Source organism: Thamnophis sirtalis, unplaced genomic scaffold, assembly GCF_051295495.1.
Source record: "Thamnophis sirtalis isolate CommonGarterSnake01/CBP01778 unplaced genomic scaffold, rThaSir2_p1.2 scaffold_6, whole genome shotgun sequence".
NCBI lineage: Eukaryota > Metazoa > Chordata > Lepidosauria > Squamata > Natricidae > Thamnophis > Thamnophis sirtalis.
Genome location: NW_028261386.1, coordinates 91,945,808 through 91,965,761, shown reverse-complemented (window position 1 = coordinate 91,965,761; position 19,954 = coordinate 91,945,808). Strand labels below are relative to the sequence as shown.

Below are 19,954 nucleotides of genomic sequence, written 5' to 3'. Positions count from 1 at the left end.
GAAGAGTCGCTCAGTAGCATCTAATCCTACAGCCGTGCTGTCCTTAGAGGCTGCCTCCCCCATGTGGGTGGTGGTTTTAGCCTTATACAGTAATGATTTAAAGAGAGAATGTCGAAATAAACCAGGGGCAGTAGGCTGGTCCAGGGGCAAGCCCTCATCATCAGAAAATTCCCTGTCAATAACCTTGCCTTCCTCCACTAATGCTGACTCCTCGCTATAAACAGAGAGTAGAGGCGAGGGTGGGTCAGTCTGGAGAACAAAGGAATCTCCCTGCACTGGCTGGGGATCAGGCCCAGCGTGGGCCACAGTGGCTCTAGGAGGCTGGGCTCTACGAAGCAGCTCCGCATCTACCCCCCTAGAAATAGCTGCAGATATCATTTGGTGTAAATCAGGATGAAGGCCCAAATCCTGGCCTTCCATAGGCCTGAGGCCTGCAGCAGTAGGGGTAAATGTAGCAGAAGGCCCTGCACGTGGAGGCAAATGGGCCGAAGCTCCACCTAGCTCCGAGAGAGACAGAGGGAATTGGGGCCCCAAACCCCCTTCTGCAGAAATGGGAGCCTGAGGTAATTGAATATCAGGCGACCAACCCTGCTATGTAGGGCGTGCTGGAGAGGCCCGTTGCGGGATTAATACCGGGGGTGAGTCATGAGATGCTTCAGAGGCCTTATCCCTGCGCTTATGGGATTTGTCCTTAATGGGGGATGAGGCCTGAGGCCTATGGCTGGAAGCCCGAGTAGCGGCCCTACTGGGCCTAGGGCTAGCCCCCCCCCCTCGTCAAGGGAACAGGGCTCACAAACTGGATCCCCAATACCTTTGGACCCAGACTGGTCTGCCATTGTACGAGAGGGAAGAGATTTGGAAAGGCTCAACCTCGTAAAATGAATAAAGGCTCCACTGCACAAAGCACCACGTGCAACAGTAACTGGCTGAGACGACCTCCTCACTGACTCAGCAAGTCGCAAGTGAGAAAGAGGAGGTCCGTTGGAATGGCGCCGACGGCAGGGCGCAAAATCACATGCCCTGCCTTCTCCGGCCGATTCCTGCGCATGCGCAGAGACCCAAACCAAAATGGCGGCCATCTCCGAGAGCGCGGAGATTCAAATCGGCACAGCCATGAACGGCCACTGGAAAGCCTCGCAGCCACAAGCCCGTGGCGAAAAAGCCGCAGATCTCACCAAAGCAGCACAGCGCAACAAGTAAAAGGCGCCTGGGCTGAACCGCGCCTCAGCGGCGGGTTGCTCCTGGCGTAATATAGCGCAGGGTGGCGCACCGGCCCAGGACGCGCACAGAACTCAAGCGGGGGGCTCCAACTCCACCCTGCAAGCGTTGCTGCTATGTCCTGGCTGAAGAGCCTATGGACCTCGCAGCCCCCGATCTCAGGCAAGTAACCCGCTGGTAGGGAGGATCTGGGCTTGCAGCGAACTCCACCTCTGAAGAAATATTTGAGATTAAATCACAATGTGTGACTGCAGAATCCAAATAAAGATGAAATGTGTCGATTAGTCTAGAGAGAAAATAAACATAGATAAAGTCTCTGGCAAAAAGTTACACAGCAAATGCAAAAACAAAACTCTTACAGCAAACCAGGTTTACAGAAAGCAAATCACTTATCCAAGTACCTCTTTGAATCAGGTTTACAGAAAGCAAATCACTTATCCAAGTGCCTCTTTGAATCACGGAACTGAACTCACGAACAAACGAACAACGAAGAACGTTGACTTCTGCAACTAAGGCGTGGCACCATCCGTCTTTTATCTGCAGAAGCCCCTAACGAGCTCATTATCCTGCATCCCGAGAGCATCCTGAAACCACTCACTGATAGCAGCTCCAAAGGCTCCTACCGAGCCACAACAGCTTTCCATGCACCATTGCAATTTATTTTTAAGTAGTTGGTTATTCAAGAAAGAACCTGTACTCTTTGCAAGAGTACATACACGTTGGCTCCCAAGTCTATTTTAATGATTAATTCCCTTAGATTTCCTTTCACTTGGTCTTTTTATATTATCTCTTGCTACATTTCACTTTGTTTACTTTTGTTAGTCATAAGCAAGTCAAGACATGAACCTGAACAGTAATTTCAAAACATATTTTATTGACTTAATATTTCAAACCATTTTGAACTTTGTATTACACTAAAAACTAATTACTTTCTTATTTCTTATACTACCTGTTATTATAATTGTATATTTTATTATTCACCATTGACGTTATTTGGAAATGGCTTATTAATTAAATAAGTTATATGCTATTAACGTCACAAAAGTGATTCGAAGTGATTAAAAAATCGTTTCCAAAATAACACCCTGATAATATAATACATGCCCAATACCTAAAAACCATTCCACTTTTCAGTCAAATAAAGACAAGAACTAGGTAGAACAAAGAAAGATGGAGACTGATTGTTGTGCAAATAACATGACCCTGTGCCATGTAGGGCTATGTAAGTGATGATGACAGCTTTTAATTATACTTGGAAATCCGCTGGAAGCCAGCACAGTTCTTGGGGTTTTAATGAGCTTATTTGGAAACATCCAAACCTGCCATATCCCTGGATGAAAACTTTTTCATAGACGGTCCTTAGTGGAACTATGACATTAGAAAAATTGCTGGTGTAGCAATGCTCTGTGCCCGTGATGGCAAACTTATGGCACATGTACCAGAGGTGGCACATAGAGCCCTCTCTGTGGGCACGCATGTTGTCAGCAACTGCTCTTCAAGGGTGTTGGAGCACCAGAAAATGGCCTGAAAACAGCCTCTAAACAGCCCCAAAACCAGCCTCAAAATGGTCCGAAAGCCAGCCTGAAAACAACCCAAAAAGCGGGCTTCCAAAACAGCCAGAAAATGTGTGCACCAGCCAGCTGGTCTTTGGGTTTCTTGTGCTCCGGCGCATGCCCATGCATTTCGGTTTGGGCACTCGGTGCCAAAAAGGTTTGCCATCACTGCTCTATGGCATTAGAAATTTTTTGAGGAAGAGACCTTTAGTTTGGTGTGGAACTTAAAGCACCAGGCTAGAAACCAAGTAAGTTCCTTCGTAGGCAAGGTGACTTTGGGCCAATCTCTCTCTCTCAACCCATGACATCGGGCTCGGGTGACAATCTGGTTAATCAATTCTTGTTGTACCCAATGGATCAACACTCCATTGGAAAAAAAAAACCACACCCTGCACTTGCTGGAAAATGCCGGAAAGAAAAAAAAATAGACGTTCTATTATAAGTTCTAAAAAGTACTATGGCATTAGAAAAACTTGCTAGTGTAGCAATGTATTGTCTGGATTCTCTTTCTCACCTCTCTGCTTGCTGCTGCCAACTATTTCATCATAGATGGGAAAGCATATGATTTGGCTAGGTGAATCATGCTCTGGGATGAGAAAGGCAACAGGATGGAAAATTGTAGTTGCCTACTCAGTCTAATGACACTGTAAATAACTAATGGAGAAAATGGAGATCACCAGACACTTTGTTTGGTTGGGGGTGGGGGGAATCAGGTAAATGAAAAATTAAGAATGGATATAACTGGCACATATTTCAGTCAAGGTAATCAGGAACAGAAAATAATATACATATTGCAACATAGCATAAAAAAAGAATCAATATATAGCATCCAGATTAGGACATAGTGATTCTAACATTATAGCCAGATGACAAACATTTGGAAACTTGCGGGAGAAGAAAGTGAAAGGAATGTTTTCTAAAACACTACTATGCAAGTAAGAAAACATATTCTGGTATAGTTCCAGTTTCTCATATATGTTACTTTATTAAAACCCACACATTATGCAATTTATTTCATTAAATGCTTTATAGCTGCCAATTCCAGCAGATTACTCATCGATTGATAATGATAAATTCTTACGTCAGGTACTATAGAATTAAGCACTTAGAAATTAATAAAATGCAAAAAAATTGTTTATTTATAATTTAAATTTCTGCCCAAATTCAACAATGACTCTAAGTGGCATACATATTAACATTACTTGAACTGTTTGTCACCCTTTTTTAGGACAGCTGAGTTACAAAGGACCCATGCTGTCCCCTTTCCTTTCCAAGCAGATTCTTGATGGGAAACAACATCATCTTCTTACAATTATAAGAAGCCTTGTGATTTATCACAAGATTAATGCCTGCTTCTATTATTATTATTATTATTATTATTATTATTATTATTATTATTATTATTATTATTATTATTATTATTATTATTATAGGTTTACTAACATCAAAGCAATAAATTTAAAATGAAGACACTTGCATTAGTTCTTGTATAAGCATGTTTAGTTGCACAGGCCGACTTGCATTAGCTTGGATTTTACATTTAGATTTACATTTTATATTTAGAACTCAACTTTCCCCAACACATACATATTTACTGCATAGCTTTCTGAAAATATACACTTTAGAGGCTGAAGTGTGAAAATGTTCTCCTGGACATTATCTACCGGTAAATCTAAATTTCTTAAATTCACAGCAATTGTGTTGCTTACACTGTTAACACTATTCCTCCCCTATTTCCTCTCTCCTTCTCCAGGACACAGGTAATTTCAACAGCATTTGTGGTTTGAATGCCTAGAAAGAGAATTCTGGTTCTTCCAACTTTTGTACAAGCTGAAGCTTTTCTGAATCCCTTTATGTCTACTCTGATTTCTAATCTTTCCTTCAGCTGTTCCTGGGACTCATCCTTTCCTGAACCTCTTTGCACTTAATTCAGTTGCTGGAGCCCTTAACTCTGCCTGATTTTGAAATGTGCTGCGCACATCTGCAGGCATTCCTAAGAGGGTGAATATTACCTGAACAATCATTCAGTGAAGCAAGTGTTATAATTGTAACACAAAGCTGGTTTATTTACAGCAAATACAACATTCAAGGATGCAAAACCTGCTTGGGTAGTTTGCTATTTCTCCCTCGGGGTGAAAAGCAATGATCACAGAACACTCAATCCCCCCCGCCGCCAACCCTGTGAGGTTGGTTGGGCTAAGAAAGATGGAGTGGAGTAGAGTGGAGTGGAATGGAAGAGACCAGACAGAACCGAACAGAATTAAATAAAAGAGTTGGAAAGGACCTTGGAAATCTAATCTAGTCCAACCCCCTATTCAGGCAGGAAATCCTTTACCATTTCAACAAATGGTTATCCAATATCTACTTAAAAACTTCTAGTGTTGGAGCACTCACAACTTCTGGAGGCAAGTTGTTCCACTGATTAATTGTTCTAACTGTCAGAAAATTTCTTCTTAGTTCTAGGTTGCTTCTCTCCTTGATTAGTTTCCATCCTTTGCTTCTTGTTCCGCCTTCAGGTGCTTTGGTGCTTTACTCTCTCTTCTTTGTGTCACCCACTGAGATACCGCAATACTGCTATCATGTCAACCCTATTCCAGGGGTGAAATTCAGCAGGTTCTGACAGGTTCTGGAGAACTGGTAGCAGAAATTTTGAGTATTTCAGAGAACCAGCAAATACCACCTCTGGCTGGCCCCAGAGTGGAGATTTTGCAGTCTCTGTCAGGGCTCCTTCACTTAATAACCAAGAAAGAAACCACTCAACTCCATTTTGCAGAATTAAGAGTACTTTTACTGATTATAAGTAATGAGAAGTTAAGCAAAGCTGGATCTGAGCAAAAGCGCGCGAAAGCATTAGATATCACTACATTATTCATTCCCCTCCCCTTGGTACCCCTGTCCATAGTCCAATCGTATATCTCCACAGCTGTCAGATGGGAGACATTTTCAAAAATCATCATCAGACTGGTATGCCGGACAGTTGGCCTTGGCGGTAAACTCCCCTCCTTCCACATGCGCAAACGAATGGTGTGAACTACTCCCAATGAACAGTCCTCCAGTACAGATTATTTCCCTCACCCAAATACCATGCCCTCCCTCCTCGTTTCAATGGCAGCCGAAAAGCAAGCAGCAAAACAGAGGCTGACATCCAGCCCTCCTCCAGAAAAAAGAACAATCATCCCTGCAGAAATGAAAGAACAGACAAACAGACAAACAACATAACATAGAAGAAAAAGGGAAGGGGAAATAAAAGAGAAATCAATCAAGGTCAAGGCTTGTCTGGGTAGGCAGAGCAGAATTTACGGAGAAGTCGAGGAGCCCTCACATGGGTCTTATCGACCCATTCAGCATGAGAGAGAGGGAAATGCTTCCACGCCACAAGATATTGAACACGGTTCCTATGTTTCCTAGAGTCAAAAATTTCTTTAATCTCAAAATGCTGTTCACCCTCAATCAGGAGCGGGGCAGGTGGAGCCGCCAAAGGGCCCCACAACGGAGAAGTACATTCAGGCTTTAGGAGATTGACATGAAATACCGGGTAGACATGGTTGAGATATTTAGGCAGTTCCAGACGTACGGACACAGGGTTGATCACCTTGATAATTGGGAACGGGCCAACATACTTGGGACCCAATTTCTTAGACTTTTGAGAGGTCTGGAGAAATTTGGTAGATAAATATACACAATCACCAACTTTATACTCCTCGGCTTCATTCTCTTTTTATCCGCTTGCCTCTTATGTGCTCGATGCACCGCATCCAGCGCCCGGTAAGCCAAAGGCCACATCTTTCGGAGTTGGTCACTCCACTTGGAAAGGGACAGCACTTGTGGTTTTCTCGAGGTACCTCAGGGATAGGCACAAAATCATGTCCGTACACTATTTTGAAAGGTGTAAATCCTGTGCTGCTGTGTACCGAGTTGTTATACGCCACCTCAGCATGAGGCAATAATTCCACCCAATTATCCTGCTGGTAATTGATGAAACATCAGAGATACTGCTCCAGCACAGAATTAGTCCTCTCGCAGGGCCCATTAGTTTGAGGGTAGTGGGTGGAGCTTAAGCCCTGGGCGGAGTCTATTAAGTTCAAAAACTCTTTCCAAAACAAGGAGGTAAATTGGACCCCCCTATCCGAGATGATGCGGTCCGGTACTCCATGTAAATGATATACATGTGTAATGAACAACTTAGCTAAGGATTTAGCGGACGGGATCTTGGAAAAAGAAATAAAAAGAATCTGCTTGGAGAACAAGTCAGTAATCACCCAAATCACCGTATTTCCTTGACTTTCCAGCAATTCAACAATGAAATCCATAGAGATCTCCTTCCATGGTGCCTCAGGATGGGCCACCACCTGGAGCAATCCTTGGGGTTTACCTGGTGGCCACTTTGCTGTAGCACAAGTGGGGCAGCTAGCTACATAAGATTCAATGTCTTTTTCAGAGAGGGCCACCAAAATTGTCTTTTAATGAGATGCAGGGTTTTTACAAACCCAAAATGTCCAGCCATGCGTGAATCGTGAGCACGTTGAAGAACTAGGCCCATAATAGTCACGGGAACATACAATTTAGCTCCAATCCAAGCCAGGCCATCCTTCATGGTGCACTCATCAACTTCAAGAGCCTCCTTGAGCTTTGTAACGAGATCTTGTGTAACCTCCAAGTTGGAAGTGGTTTGGCTCCTGGTGATGACCGGAGCAGCGAGGCTTCTCGCTGGCATCACTGGTTGGAGCACACTAAGCTTTGAACTGTTATATTGAGGAAGTCTGGACAAAGCGTCAGCCATAAAATTCTTCCCTCTCGGGATGTACTTCAAAGTGAAATTGAATCTATTGAAGTGTTGTGCCCATCTCATTTGTTTGGGGGGATAGTTTTTGGGGGGTCATCAATGCCTCTAAGTTTTTGTGATCAGTCCATACCTCAAAAGGGTGTTTAGCCCACTCCAAAAAATGATGCCAGGTCATCAAAGCCCACCTGACCGCAAAAGCCTCCTTTTCCCAAATAGCCCAACGTCTCTCAGTCTCTGTTAGCTTTCGAGAGGTATAAGCGCAGGGTTGCAACTTCCCATTTGCATTCACTTGAAGTAGCACCACCCTACTGCCACATCACTAGCATCTGCCTGGACCACAAAAGGTGAATCTATGTCCGGGTGTTTCAAAACTGGTTCAGCTGCAAAAAGTCATTTTAGTTTCTCAAATGCTGCTTGACATTCCATAGTCCAGTTTAAGGGTTTACCCGGCCTGGGTTTTGCCTCCCCCTTTGATTTTAGGAGGTTCGTAATTGGCAGGGCAATCTTGGCAAAGGAAGGAATAAATTGATGATAGAAATTAGCAAAACCTAAGAAACTCTGCAACTGTTTGCGTGTGCGGGGGGGCGCCCATTCAGTGACGGTTGGACCTTTGCTGGGTCCATTTCTATTCCTTTGTGGGAGATGCGATATCCCAGGTAATCCACCTTCTCCTGATGAAATTCGCATTTAGACAATTTAGCATACAGTTCTGCTGCACGAAGCTTTTTTAGTACTGTGCGAACAAGTTTCATGTGTTCCTCACGTGTTTCCGTGTAAATAAGGATATCATCAAGATAGACCATCACGCCTTTGTAAAGGTGGTCATGTAAAACTTCATTAATTAGCTGCATGAAAACAGCTGGCGTGAAACTTGTTCGCATTAATGAAGGACACGCTGGCCCAGTTGGGTAACGTTATGCCATTTGGACTACAGGGGCGCCAGCTGTTTTCATGCAGCTAATTAATGAAGTTTTACATGACCACCTTTACAAAGGCATGATGATCTATCACATGGCATAACACGAAATTGAAAAGAACCAAGTAGGCAGTTAAACACAGTTTTCCATTCATCCCCTTCTTTAATTCTGACTCGGTAGTACGCCTCCTGTAGATCTAACTTGGTGAAAATCCTCCCTTTACCCAGCTGGGCCAGCATGTCCTTCATTAATGGCAAAGGCTAGAGATTTTGGACACAAAACACATACACCGTTCAGGTATTTAAAATTCACACACAAACGAAAGGAACCATCCTTCTTTTCTCTAAACAATACTGGAGCAGCAACTCGGGGTCTAGCGGGTTTAATGAATCCCCTCTCCACATTTTTGTCAATGAATTTTCTCAATTCGTCCCTTTCCCTAGGAATCATTGAATAAATCTGAGGCTTAGGGAGTTTTACTCCAGGGAGAATGTCTATGCTGCAATTGGTGGGTCTGTGGGAGGGTAACTTATCTGAAGATTTTTCACTGAAAACATCCCCAGTATTCTTTTGGGATTTTTTCTTCCCCTTCAATTTTTTCTTGCCTTCTGGTTGTTAGATTGGGGTCTGACTTATTCGGTTCTAGAACCCCTTCTTCCTTTTCAGGGGGCGTAGCAGATCGGATGTGTAACCAACCCTTCCAATTTATGTGTGGATTCCACTTATGCAGCCAAGGCAATCCCAATATAAGAGGCCGGTCCATTCCTGGGGCTACAATAAAACTTCCCATCCACATCTCAATAGACTCAGTAACAAAATGAGAAGGGCTCCCTCCCGCAATAGAGCCATCCAATTGGCAAAAAGCGATTGGGATTTTCAAAGTTTTTAGCTTCAATCCCAATTTTTCTACTATTTCCGGGCTCATAATGCATCATGTGCATCCGGAATCTAAAAGAGCTAGAATTTTCTCCCGTGCGCCAGAAGAGGGCACTCTAAGCTCAACTGGAATAGTCATGGGTCCCGACAGGGAACTTACCCAGCAGCCATCATCAGAGTCACTTCCTTTCGAAGAGCTGGGGGTGTCCTCCCCCACCCTTCACCAGGGCTGAAATGCTGAGGAGGTTCCTCCCCTTTCAGGGCAGGTTCTTTCTTCTTGCTGGGAGGTTTTTCCAGCCTCTTCTCTCTCCGAGGGGGGGGTGTCTTTTGGATCATCTTGACTCAGCAATTAACTGCACGATGCCCCTCCTTCCCACAGCGGAAACACATGAAGGGTTTTGGCTTGCTAGCAGATCCACCTTTCCCTCATTTCGGGACTCCTGGGGAGGGTTTTTTCGCCCTCACTTTCCCCTTGGTAATTCAGCCTTGCCAAATCAATTTCCACATTGGCAGCCGCTTCATACCAGGGCTGCAGTCTACAGGGAGGTCTCCGATTCACACAATGCTGGTAAACCTCTTTGTTTAAACCATCAGTGTAATGGTCTAACAATGCTTCTTCAGATCAACCCCTCATAAAAGCTGATAGCTCACGAAATTCTGGTACATAATCAGTTACTGGCCATTTCCCCTGGGTAAAAGTTTTAAATTTAATTCTGGCTCTTCGCTCTGTGAGGGGATCATCAAAGCATTTTCTCAAAGTGGCCATAAAGCCATTAAAGTCTCTTAATAGTAGGGAATCAGCATTGTGCAAGCCTACCATCCAATCTGCCGCTTTTTTCCCCAAAGCCATCATAATAACTCTTACGTTCGCTTCATCAGAAATCAGTTCATCGCCATACATTTGCATGTAGTTCCATGCTTGAACAAGGAATAGATCTTTCGGTTCTCCTCCATATTTTACACTTAAGGGAGGAAACTTAGCCATCCAGCGTCTGCGGGGTGGGTGGGGGCTCTTGGAATGTTTCTAGCTGCAGTGATCAGGGTCGGTGCTGGGTCATCTTTTTCAGCTCCCCATTCGGTCCCTCCAGTTTCTCTCGTGTCAGCCAAGGTATATCTTTCCTCTGTCCCTGTTCTCAGTTTCTCTCTCCATTTCACTCTCACGGGCTCGGCACCTCTCCCATGCCCTTTCAAAAAGTTTCATCGCTTGGGACATTATAAGGTTCTCCTCCTCAGGATCCCGCCAGTCAGCCACTGGTTTTCTGGGTCTCCTCATAGTAATCCCAGTCAAAGGTTCTTCAGGGTCCTCTTTCCGTCCCACTCCCCAGGTCCACCTGGGTCGAACAGATCGTTCTTCCAAGTGCAGGCCAGCCATCTGCTCCGTCTCTGAAGGGCATGCTGCTTCCATATCTTCTTCTTGATCACTGCCTTGGTGGGACATCCTTCAGGAAGGTGTCAGCTCCAGGATGGGTGCGAGATGAGATCCAGCTTAATGCCAGGGCTCCTTCACTTACTAACCAAGAAAGAATCCACTCAACTCCATTTTGCAGAATTAAGAGTACTTTTATTGATTATAAGTAATGAGAAGCTAAGCAAAGCTGGATCTGAGCAAAAGCACACGAAAGCATTAGATATCAATACATGATTCATTCCCCTCCCCTTGGTACCCCCGTCCATAGTCCAATCGTATATCTCCACAGCTGTCAGGTGGGAGACATCTTCAAAAATCATCATCAGGCTGGTATGCCGGACAGTTGGCCTTGGCGGGAAACTCCCCTCCTTCCACATGCGCAAACGAATGGTGTGAACAACTCCCAATTAACAGTCCTCATGTACATATTATTTCCCTCACCCAAATACCTTGCCCTCCCTCCCCATTTCAATGGCAGCCGAAAAGCAAGCAGGAAAACAGAGGCTGACAGTATCCTTCCTCTGGAGTGGGGAGGGAATGGAGTTTTGCAGTATCCTTCCCCTGCCATGCCCACCAGGCCATGTCCACAGAACCAGTAGTAAAAAAAAAAAAAAGAATTTCACCACTGCCCTATTCTTTCTTTTCATTAAACTAGGCATATCCAGTTCCTGACTGGCCAATGTTACTCAATGAGCTTCAATGGCTGACAGAAGACTGGACCTCTTTAGTACCTGTCCCGCATGTTCACTGCTGCAGGAATGAAACTGAGTAGAAACATTTCTTGCATACTTCACAGTGAAGAAATGCATATATGAAGAAAGAGGGGGCTGTAGAGACGTCATCCTTAAATTACCCAGCTGCATTATTGCCAATGAATTCAGGTTGATGAACAACATTCTCCTAAGATAACATCCTGAACAACATTCTCCTAAGATAACATCTTGTCTCCGCTTCCCAATGAGGCTAGAACGCCTCTCCTCCACCTAAACCCCATTGCTGTTCCAACATTCCAATGAAGAGGGAGAACTCAATAAACCCCGGCAGCTATTGTTTGTTTTCTCTCCTACCTATTCCACTACGTTACACAAATGGCTTTCAGAAGAAGAAGGAAAACTACATGGGGCTACCATGAAAAGAATCCAGAAGCTTCAACTGGTAAAAAATGAGATTGCAGACAATCTTGGGCACCCAAAGAATAGTGTATATAACCCCTTTGCTACATGAGATCTGAGCCTGAAAAAAGTCTGTTTTCAGGTCCAATTCAAGATGTTAGTTATGACCCTTAAAACCTGTATATGGTATGGAATAGGGTTACTTATGGAAGCATCTTCATCTGGTTACATCAGCCTATGTCACCCACTCAGGTAGGAAAAGTATTCTGCGGACTTTGTCAACCAAGGTATTCGGACTGGTGGGGTCCAGGAAGAGAGCGTTCTCTGCTGTGCACCCAGCCTGTGGAACACTCTCCCCTCAGAGGTGACACAGGCCCCCATTCTCTTGACCTTCCACAAAGGGGTAAAAACATGGCTCTGTGCCCTTGCTTCAGATGTGCAGAGGAACCTGCAGCCATAGGGCTGACTAGTTCCATGAAAGTGCCCCCTAACTTTTAACTTTCCTTGCCTCTTTAAATTTTATATACTATGTTATGTTTTTTATATTTTACTATATACCACCCAGAGTCCCTCTGCAAGAGAGCTGGGCAGTTCTTAAATATGGTAAATAGATAAAGGAAATTTACAGAACTTTAATGCTGGATTAACTTTTAAGTAGCACCCATATATCAACAATATACTGTGTACATTAGTCATATCCATCTAATATTAGCAGTCTCAGGCAAGCAGTACAGACAGATACAATTGGACTCAGTGATTTGAATTAATGGCAAAGTGAAAGAGAAGGAAGAAGTAGAAAACAGCACAAAAAGAAGTACTACCAGTAGGAAGTTGTATGTATATAATGCAATGCAATCCAAACTTCATTTTTAAAGATCTACAACCCTTGACATTATTTTAATAAAAATATAGGGCATTAATGACAAGTCTAAAAATGTGATCTAATTACACTGTAAACCCTTTCTATGCATTCTTTCCTATTATAAATTAGGAATAACCTAAATATAAATTATGAACAACAACATAAGTGTTTTTTTTATAGTAGAGGCAGCAAATTTAAAAGATAAAGGCTTTTTACATACTTACATTTGTGTGTGCCTGCATATGTGTGTATGTATTATATGTACGTGTATGTATCTGTGTATGTGTGTGTATATGTGTGTGTGCGTGCGTGTGTGTGTGCAACTATTTGCAAAATTAAAAGTGCTTTTTTGTAAAGCCATATATGATCACTGGGGACAATGGGCCTTTAAAATAATCCAAAATGTAATCACTTAATTTACGTTGCAGATATATGAAACAAGCCATTATCAGAACATCATTTTATTACATCATCAATGACTTTTTTGGGGGGATCTAGTTATTTTACATATAACTGGATATAAGGTACTGAATAATCTAAATCTAAGCCACATTCAGACCCTTATCAACAAACATAATTTTGACCTCTACCCAAACCTACCATCTGAGAATGCCATTCTTGGACCGATGCCGAGGCCCTCAAATTTAAAAGGGTCAATATCCATTCCATTGACCGTACGGTGTCTCTTTAAGTGATAGCAACGGATATCTGCCAGTTGTCTAATACAGTGTTTCTCAACCTTAGCAACAACATGCTGGCTGTGGAATTCTGGGAGTTGAAGTCCACACAGCTTAGGTTCGCCAAGGTTTGCTTTACTTATTTCTCACCTTTATTATTTTTACAAATAGCTCAAGGCAGATAACATACCCGTTATTCCTCCCTCCACCTATTTTCCCCACAAAAACCACCTTGCAGCGGTGAACTTCGTTGAGAGTATGTGACTGGCCAAAAGACTGTTAATTTATGCTTAAGGCAGGACTAGAACTTAGTTTCCTTAATCACTAGACCAAACTGGCTTTCAGGCTGGTTGAGAAACACTGGCCTAATGAAAGAATACCATAAGCCACAACAAACCAAACCATTCAATATATGGGTCCCCATTCCCTCCCATTACCAGAATGCTGTTATGAAACAAAGCAAAGGACTGGCATGGCTCCCATCAAAAACGCTGCTGCTTCCTAGGAAAGTGAGCTTGGCAGCTTGAAGGCTTGAGGTGAGATGGAAAGTCAGGAGCCGCAGCATAGGTTAAGAGATGTTAAGAGATGCAGGCAATGGAGACATGAGACCTTTCCAGGTACGGATGCCTGAACTCTGGAGATGGTCACTAACACCAGAGGAAGATTGTTTTTTCTGTTGCTAATTAAAACAAAGCCAATGCGGGAACCAGATTCACTTAATAAGAGTGTTGCTAACTTAACAACGGTAGTGATTCACTTAACAACTGTGGCAAGAAAAGTCATACAATGGGGCAAAACTCACTTAACAACTCTTGCTTAATAGTAGAAATGTTGGGCTCAATTGTCAAGGACTACCTGTGTACTTCTGTGTGCTTCTATTAATCTCCTATGCCAGTGATGGCTAACCTTTTTTGGATTGCATGCCAAAAGCGGGAGGAGCACAGAGGGTGCGCAGGCGTGCCACACCCATCATGCTATGTGTGCCACCCCAGCGTGCAGGCATGCACAACACCCACCCCTCTGCTTTTGGCGTGCTTTTTTCACTCTCCTCAGGCTCAGAGGCTTTCTAGGAGCCTAGGGAGGGCGAAAACAGCCTCTCCCCCAGGGGAACCTGGAAATGATTTCCGGTTTGTCCGTAGGGCCGTTTTTCGTGCTCCAGAGCCTTCCGAGCCTTCCCTGAAGCCTCTGGAGCTCGCAAAACGGCCCAGCGCACAAACCAGAAGTTCATTCCCGAACCTTCGGTTTGTGCGTTGGCTGTTTTTTTGCCCTCCGGAGGCTTCAGGGAAAGCTCCGGAGGGTGAAAAATGGCCAAAAAAAGAAGGCCAAAGTTAGGTGGCCAGCATGCACATCCGCATGGGAGTTGATAAGGCAACACCTGGCGTGCCCTAACAAATGGCTCTGCGTGCCACCTAACATGCCATAGGTATACCATCACAGTCCTATGCCATTTCCCCTGAAATTCTAAGCTCTTTGCTTACTTAAAGGAGCAAGCTGATCCTGTCCATGTTCTTTACTTAATTAACTAATCCAGCAAGTGTTCAAGGTTAATCAATCATGCCCATTAGTCCTTAGTGTACTAACACAAGTTCTCTTCCAACCTCCCACATTCCTTACTGCAGGCTTTTAAGAGAGAGCATTTTATGAACTCACTGGCTAGAATAGAAGTGCTTCATAAAAGGATTTGTATATGTATTGCAAACAATCATTTGCATAAGCCAGTCTAAGTATCTCAGCTGTCATGTAAAAGTTAAATCCTTAGCATCAGCACATTGTGAATCCACCCCATGTAGCTCTTTTGTGTTACTTTTGGAAATCTGCAGAAGACCAAGTAGGCATAAAAAAAATGGAACAATAATGACATTGCAATCTTATGGGTTTTTGAAAACATAGATAATACCAGTCTTGCTGTGTTCTGAAATCAGAGCCAAAATCATCCTCAAACATTTGGAAAGACAACCATAGTCAGATGAAGAATTGAAGCTTCAAGACAGACAGATGTTGTTTTCATAGTGTACTTACTGCAAAGGGCACAACAGGTTATAATATATCTTGCAATAAGTTTGGACACCTTGTTAGTCCAATTAAATCAGGAAATAAAATAACTGCAAGATAAGCAACCCTCACCTCACATGCAAAATGATGCAAGGATAAGATCAAAGTGCTGTAGCAGATGGAAACTTACCTGGACAAGGAAAAACTGTATCAAAACCTACTTACTATTGCTTAAATGAGAGCAAGTTGATATATTAGATTACGATAGTGATTAAGGCTTCAGGCTAGAAACTGGGGGACCTGAGTTCTAGTGCTGCCTCAGGCACAAAGCCAGCTGGTGATCATCAGCCAAGTACTCTTATTCAACAGGAGAGTAGGCAGGAGGCAATGGCAAACCATTTCTGAAATCTTGCCAAGAAAACCCGCAGGGATTTTCAGGAATCAAGACTGATTCCAAGGCACACAACCTGCCTCTCATTGCTTAGCTTTATACACACCACACCGAAATGCTACCAAGCTAAAATAGAACAAGCAGAATTCTTCTCCTTCGCCTCCTCTGGCTTCTCGAAATGCCCAAAGGATCTATATTGTACACATATATACTGATAGTGTTGCTTCCAGCACCTCCCTAAAGGAAAAACAGGAATGAGAAAGTTGAGTTGACAAAACGATTGCAAAGTTTCCGGGCTATTTTGTTTCTTACCAAGCATTTTGCCCCTTCGTTATTGTTCTGTTTCTTGAAACTGGAAAGTTACAGACGAACATTATCTGCATCTGTCAAGTCTGCAAAGCATGTCCACAATCCGGATTCGGTTGCTTTACCTGTTTGAGCTGGGGGTTCGTGAAGGCTCCTGCGTGCGGAACCCTCTTCTGTCTCGCTCTGGCTTTTCGGACTGAGGTCCTCTTTCTTCTGCCCGAGTAACATGGCTGGAGCCTGAGAAAGACCAGGGGGCCTTCGAGACTCAAACGCCTTTACAGCAGGGCCGCCTTCCCCAGGCGCTCCAGACCGGTGATGAATCTCGTCGCCCTGCTCATAGCAGCGGGGAGAAATCTGAAAGTTACCAAAGCGATCCGCGAGTAACTTTTCTTTCCGCTACCGCAGGCTTTGCCCTTTTCGGTGACCCGGCCTGTTGCTATTCTGGCGGAGCCTATCAGCGGCGCGAAAGGGAGGGAATTTTTTTTTGTTTTGTTCTGTTCAGACGTATTGTTTTCGCTTTGAACAAATAGCTGAGAAAACCAAAGTGGAGGAACGCGGAGCTCAGCCGAAGCTCTGGAGGTCCTCGTTCTAATCGAAGCTGTTTTGAGTATTTTACCCCCTGTTTACTCCGCCCGCCCCCAGCCCGCCCCGTGCGCGTGTGTGTGTGTGTGTTTTGATAGCTGAAGTACTGCAGGGCCTACATAAACGAGCACACAGGGTACCATCCGTGCGCAGGACCATCATTTTATATCTTTTTTAAACCGTTCTGAGCAATGAAATAAATGTGGGAAAGAGTCACCTAAAGCAAATCCAATGTTTATCGGTGTGTCTCTCCCCCCCCCCCCCCCAAATAAAGGATGCTATGCTGGCAAGAAAAAGGAAGCAGAACACTGGACATGTAAGTGAAGAAAAACGGGGTGCTTGTAGCCAGGTCAAAAGTGGATTATTTCTGTAAAAATTTAAAGAGATTTTGCACAGGCAATAGTAGGATGTGGGTGTGTATAATGATTTTTGATTCAGCTGTCTTGCAGAAATTACATGAGAAATGTAACATTGCCTACAATAAATTTAATAACTATATTAATCTCACGATGTTCTATTTAAGTAGCATCATTTCCTGAACAACCCCCAATTGTTAGAGTTCACACATAACCACAAAATTATAAACTAATTGGAGGATTACAGGATTACAAACCCCAGGGGTTGATTATGTTGCACAAAGCAAAACAAGACTGCCTCAGGACAATGCGTCATCCCGCCAGTAATATTTAAATACTACATTTCTGAGGAGGGTAATGCTGTGAATGTTGACCATGGCTTTTTTAAACTTTTAAATTTGAGTACATGTGCTCTGCTAGCTTTGAATATAGTGGAAATCACAAGGTGGGGTCTGTAAATGTGAAAAAAGTCAAGAGGGCCACAATTGTGTGATTGAAGCTCTGTAGCTTTTTGCAATCGTGCACAGTACATGATGTGAAAAAGAGATGGGGATTTAATCACACCACTCCTGTCACTACCTTGACTTTTTGATGCAAATACCCCTCTAGTGCTCCTGTCAAGAATGTATCAGGCTTCGTTTACTAACTTTAATTTAACATTTAAGCAGGAGAGACTATGATTCCAGATCCATTCAGTATCCTCGGCAGTGGGATTTTATAGTAACAATTTTCTAGTGAATAGCAGAAGTACTAAAATCAACACAAATGAGGAAAATCCAAAGCAAATAAGAAACTTCAAAGATGCTTTTATTTTAAAGGCAGCTGGGCTTTCTAGTTTCTCTTTAAGATGTTTTACTTCTCATCCACGAAGTTTCTTCAGTTCTAATTAACTTGCGGGGCATGGAAGGGATTTATACATTCTGCAAACAGCCAGTCAATGAGGATTGATGCTAATAATCTGTGTCCTCTCACATAGTAAGAACTGAGGAAGCTTCTTGAATGAGAAGTGAAACCTCTTAAAGAAAAAAATCAGAAACTCCTGGTGCCTTCAAATAAAAGTACCTTTGGGACAATTGTGACCTTGATGAATGAGAATCTCTATAGACAAATGAGAAGCTGTTCATCAAGAAGAATTTTAATTCTACTTCCGATGTGGTCTCATTATTTTCAAAGAATAATCCAAAGAGAAGACTCATCTATAACTTCTATCCTCAGTAAACATTTTCCACAAGTCTCTAGATAAAATATTTGTCCCAACACAATAATGAGACGTGTAATATTTTGTTTTCTTAAAATCAATATTTGTACTCAGATGCAATTTGTTTTCTTCCCTACTTTTTGTACTGCAGGGTAAAACAGAAAAAATAAATCACTATTGAAGAGCTAATACTGCACTGTATGAAAAAATACGAAGCTATCATTACAGGTAGCTCTCGATTTATATCTACAATTTGGACCAGAATTTCCATTGCTAAGCAAAGCAATTGTTAAATGAATTGTGTCCAATTTTACGACCTTTCTTGACTCAGTTGTTAAGTGAATCACTGCAGTTGTTAATAATGTAGTCATTAAGTGAATGACCAGCTTCCCCCATTGAGTTTGTTTTTCAGAAGTTGGCTGGGAAGTTGCAAAGTTACATAACCCTGAGACACTGCAATTGTCATAGATACATGGCAGTTGCTAACACATGTTCACATGATCACATGTCCATGGGGATACTACAGTAGTCATAAGTGTGTTTTGCATAGGCACCTGGTCATACAGTAAGTCATTTTTTCAGTGCTGTTGTAACTTTGAACAGTCATTAAACAAATTGATATGGCAAGGATAATCTGTATTATTCCTTCGTTATTAAGGCTTTAAGATATTCAAGGTATTCAAGCTGCAATAAATAAATGACAATAAAGAGAGGACACACATGCAACTTTGAATGTTTCAACTGAGAAATTCTTAGAATATGTCATTAAACCCAAAACATTCACTGAGTACTTACAGTTAACCAAATGGTGGATGTGGGAAGATGTGACTATACCTCTTCAGGATAAACAAGCATATAACTCAATGAGCAATATATTTCCAATGCTAAACAAACCTTTACATACATATTGTACTCTCCAAACCAATAGCATGGGGTTTTTGTGTACTTTTGACTCATTGTTGACTCTTGGTGGCTGCCTGGACTAGTCCCTGCAGTTTTCTTGCCAAGATTTCAGAAACGACTTGCCCTTGTCTTCTTCCTAGTATTGAGAAGGACTGACTGTACAAATTCACTCAGCTTTCTTTGTATATAATGTAGGACTAGAAGTTTTGGTCTCCTGGTTTCTAGTCTGGTTATATTGATTTTCTCTACAGCAAATATTGACAAAAGTATATTATTTTCAAAATATTCAGGGTAATTAGGTGTAGCCCCAACAGGTGCAAGTATATATGTAGAATTTGTTGGAGTGTAATATCTATGTGTGCAGATAGCTAAACAGCAGATAGCTAAACAGTATAGATCTGTCTTTTGCAAATGCATCCAGCACAATCTATTTAGCAACAAACTACTGTAAGAATAACAAGAACAGTGCAGTACAACCAAAACCAGTAAAGATAGCTGTACGTGAAATATATTGCAAGGATCAAACCCAGGCCACAAAGAATATAACTCTGGTTTGTTGCATGGTCAGACAGATGTTTAAATTGGATTTGGCATTTTATCCACCTACCAAGTCATAGCCATGGACGTCAGATAAGCAGACGTTATTGTTTGATGGTGTGTTAAAGGTATCATAGGATATAAGCAGTTCCAAGTAATTGTTGCCTTTTGCAATTGACTGATAATAATTTTTGTCAATGTTGATGGTGTTTAAGTGGTACTCCAATTATTTTGGGATTGCACCAGAACAAATTCTCCCTTTTCATGTGTTTCCTTTCACGTG

At 42.7% G+C, this 19,954-nt stretch overlaps 1 protein-coding gene across 3 annotated transcripts in view; it reads right to left on the bottom strand.

Annotated features, from left to right (window-relative positions):
* Positions 1 to 19,144, bottom strand: part of SLC2A12 (solute carrier family 2 member 12) — a 41,260-nt gene extending 22,116 nt beyond the window's left edge. Inside the window, exons 1-2 of one of the 3 annotated variants that reach the window (XM_087718433.1) lie at positions 19,027 to 19,044; positions 16,221 to 16,449 (exon numbers count right to left, since the gene is read on the bottom strand). In XM_087718433.1, the coding sequence (XP_087574559.1) occupies positions 16,221 to 16,323 (103 nt within the window). In that variant the 5' untranslated portion in view covers positions 16,324 to 16,449; positions 19,027 to 19,044. Of the gene's footprint in view, positions 1 to 16,101; positions 16,450 to 19,026 lie in introns of those variants that run through there. The other 2 variants (XM_087718435.1, XM_087718434.1) reach the window with 2 other exon arrangements.
* Between the last annotated feature and the right edge of the window lie 810 nt (positions 19,145 to 19,954).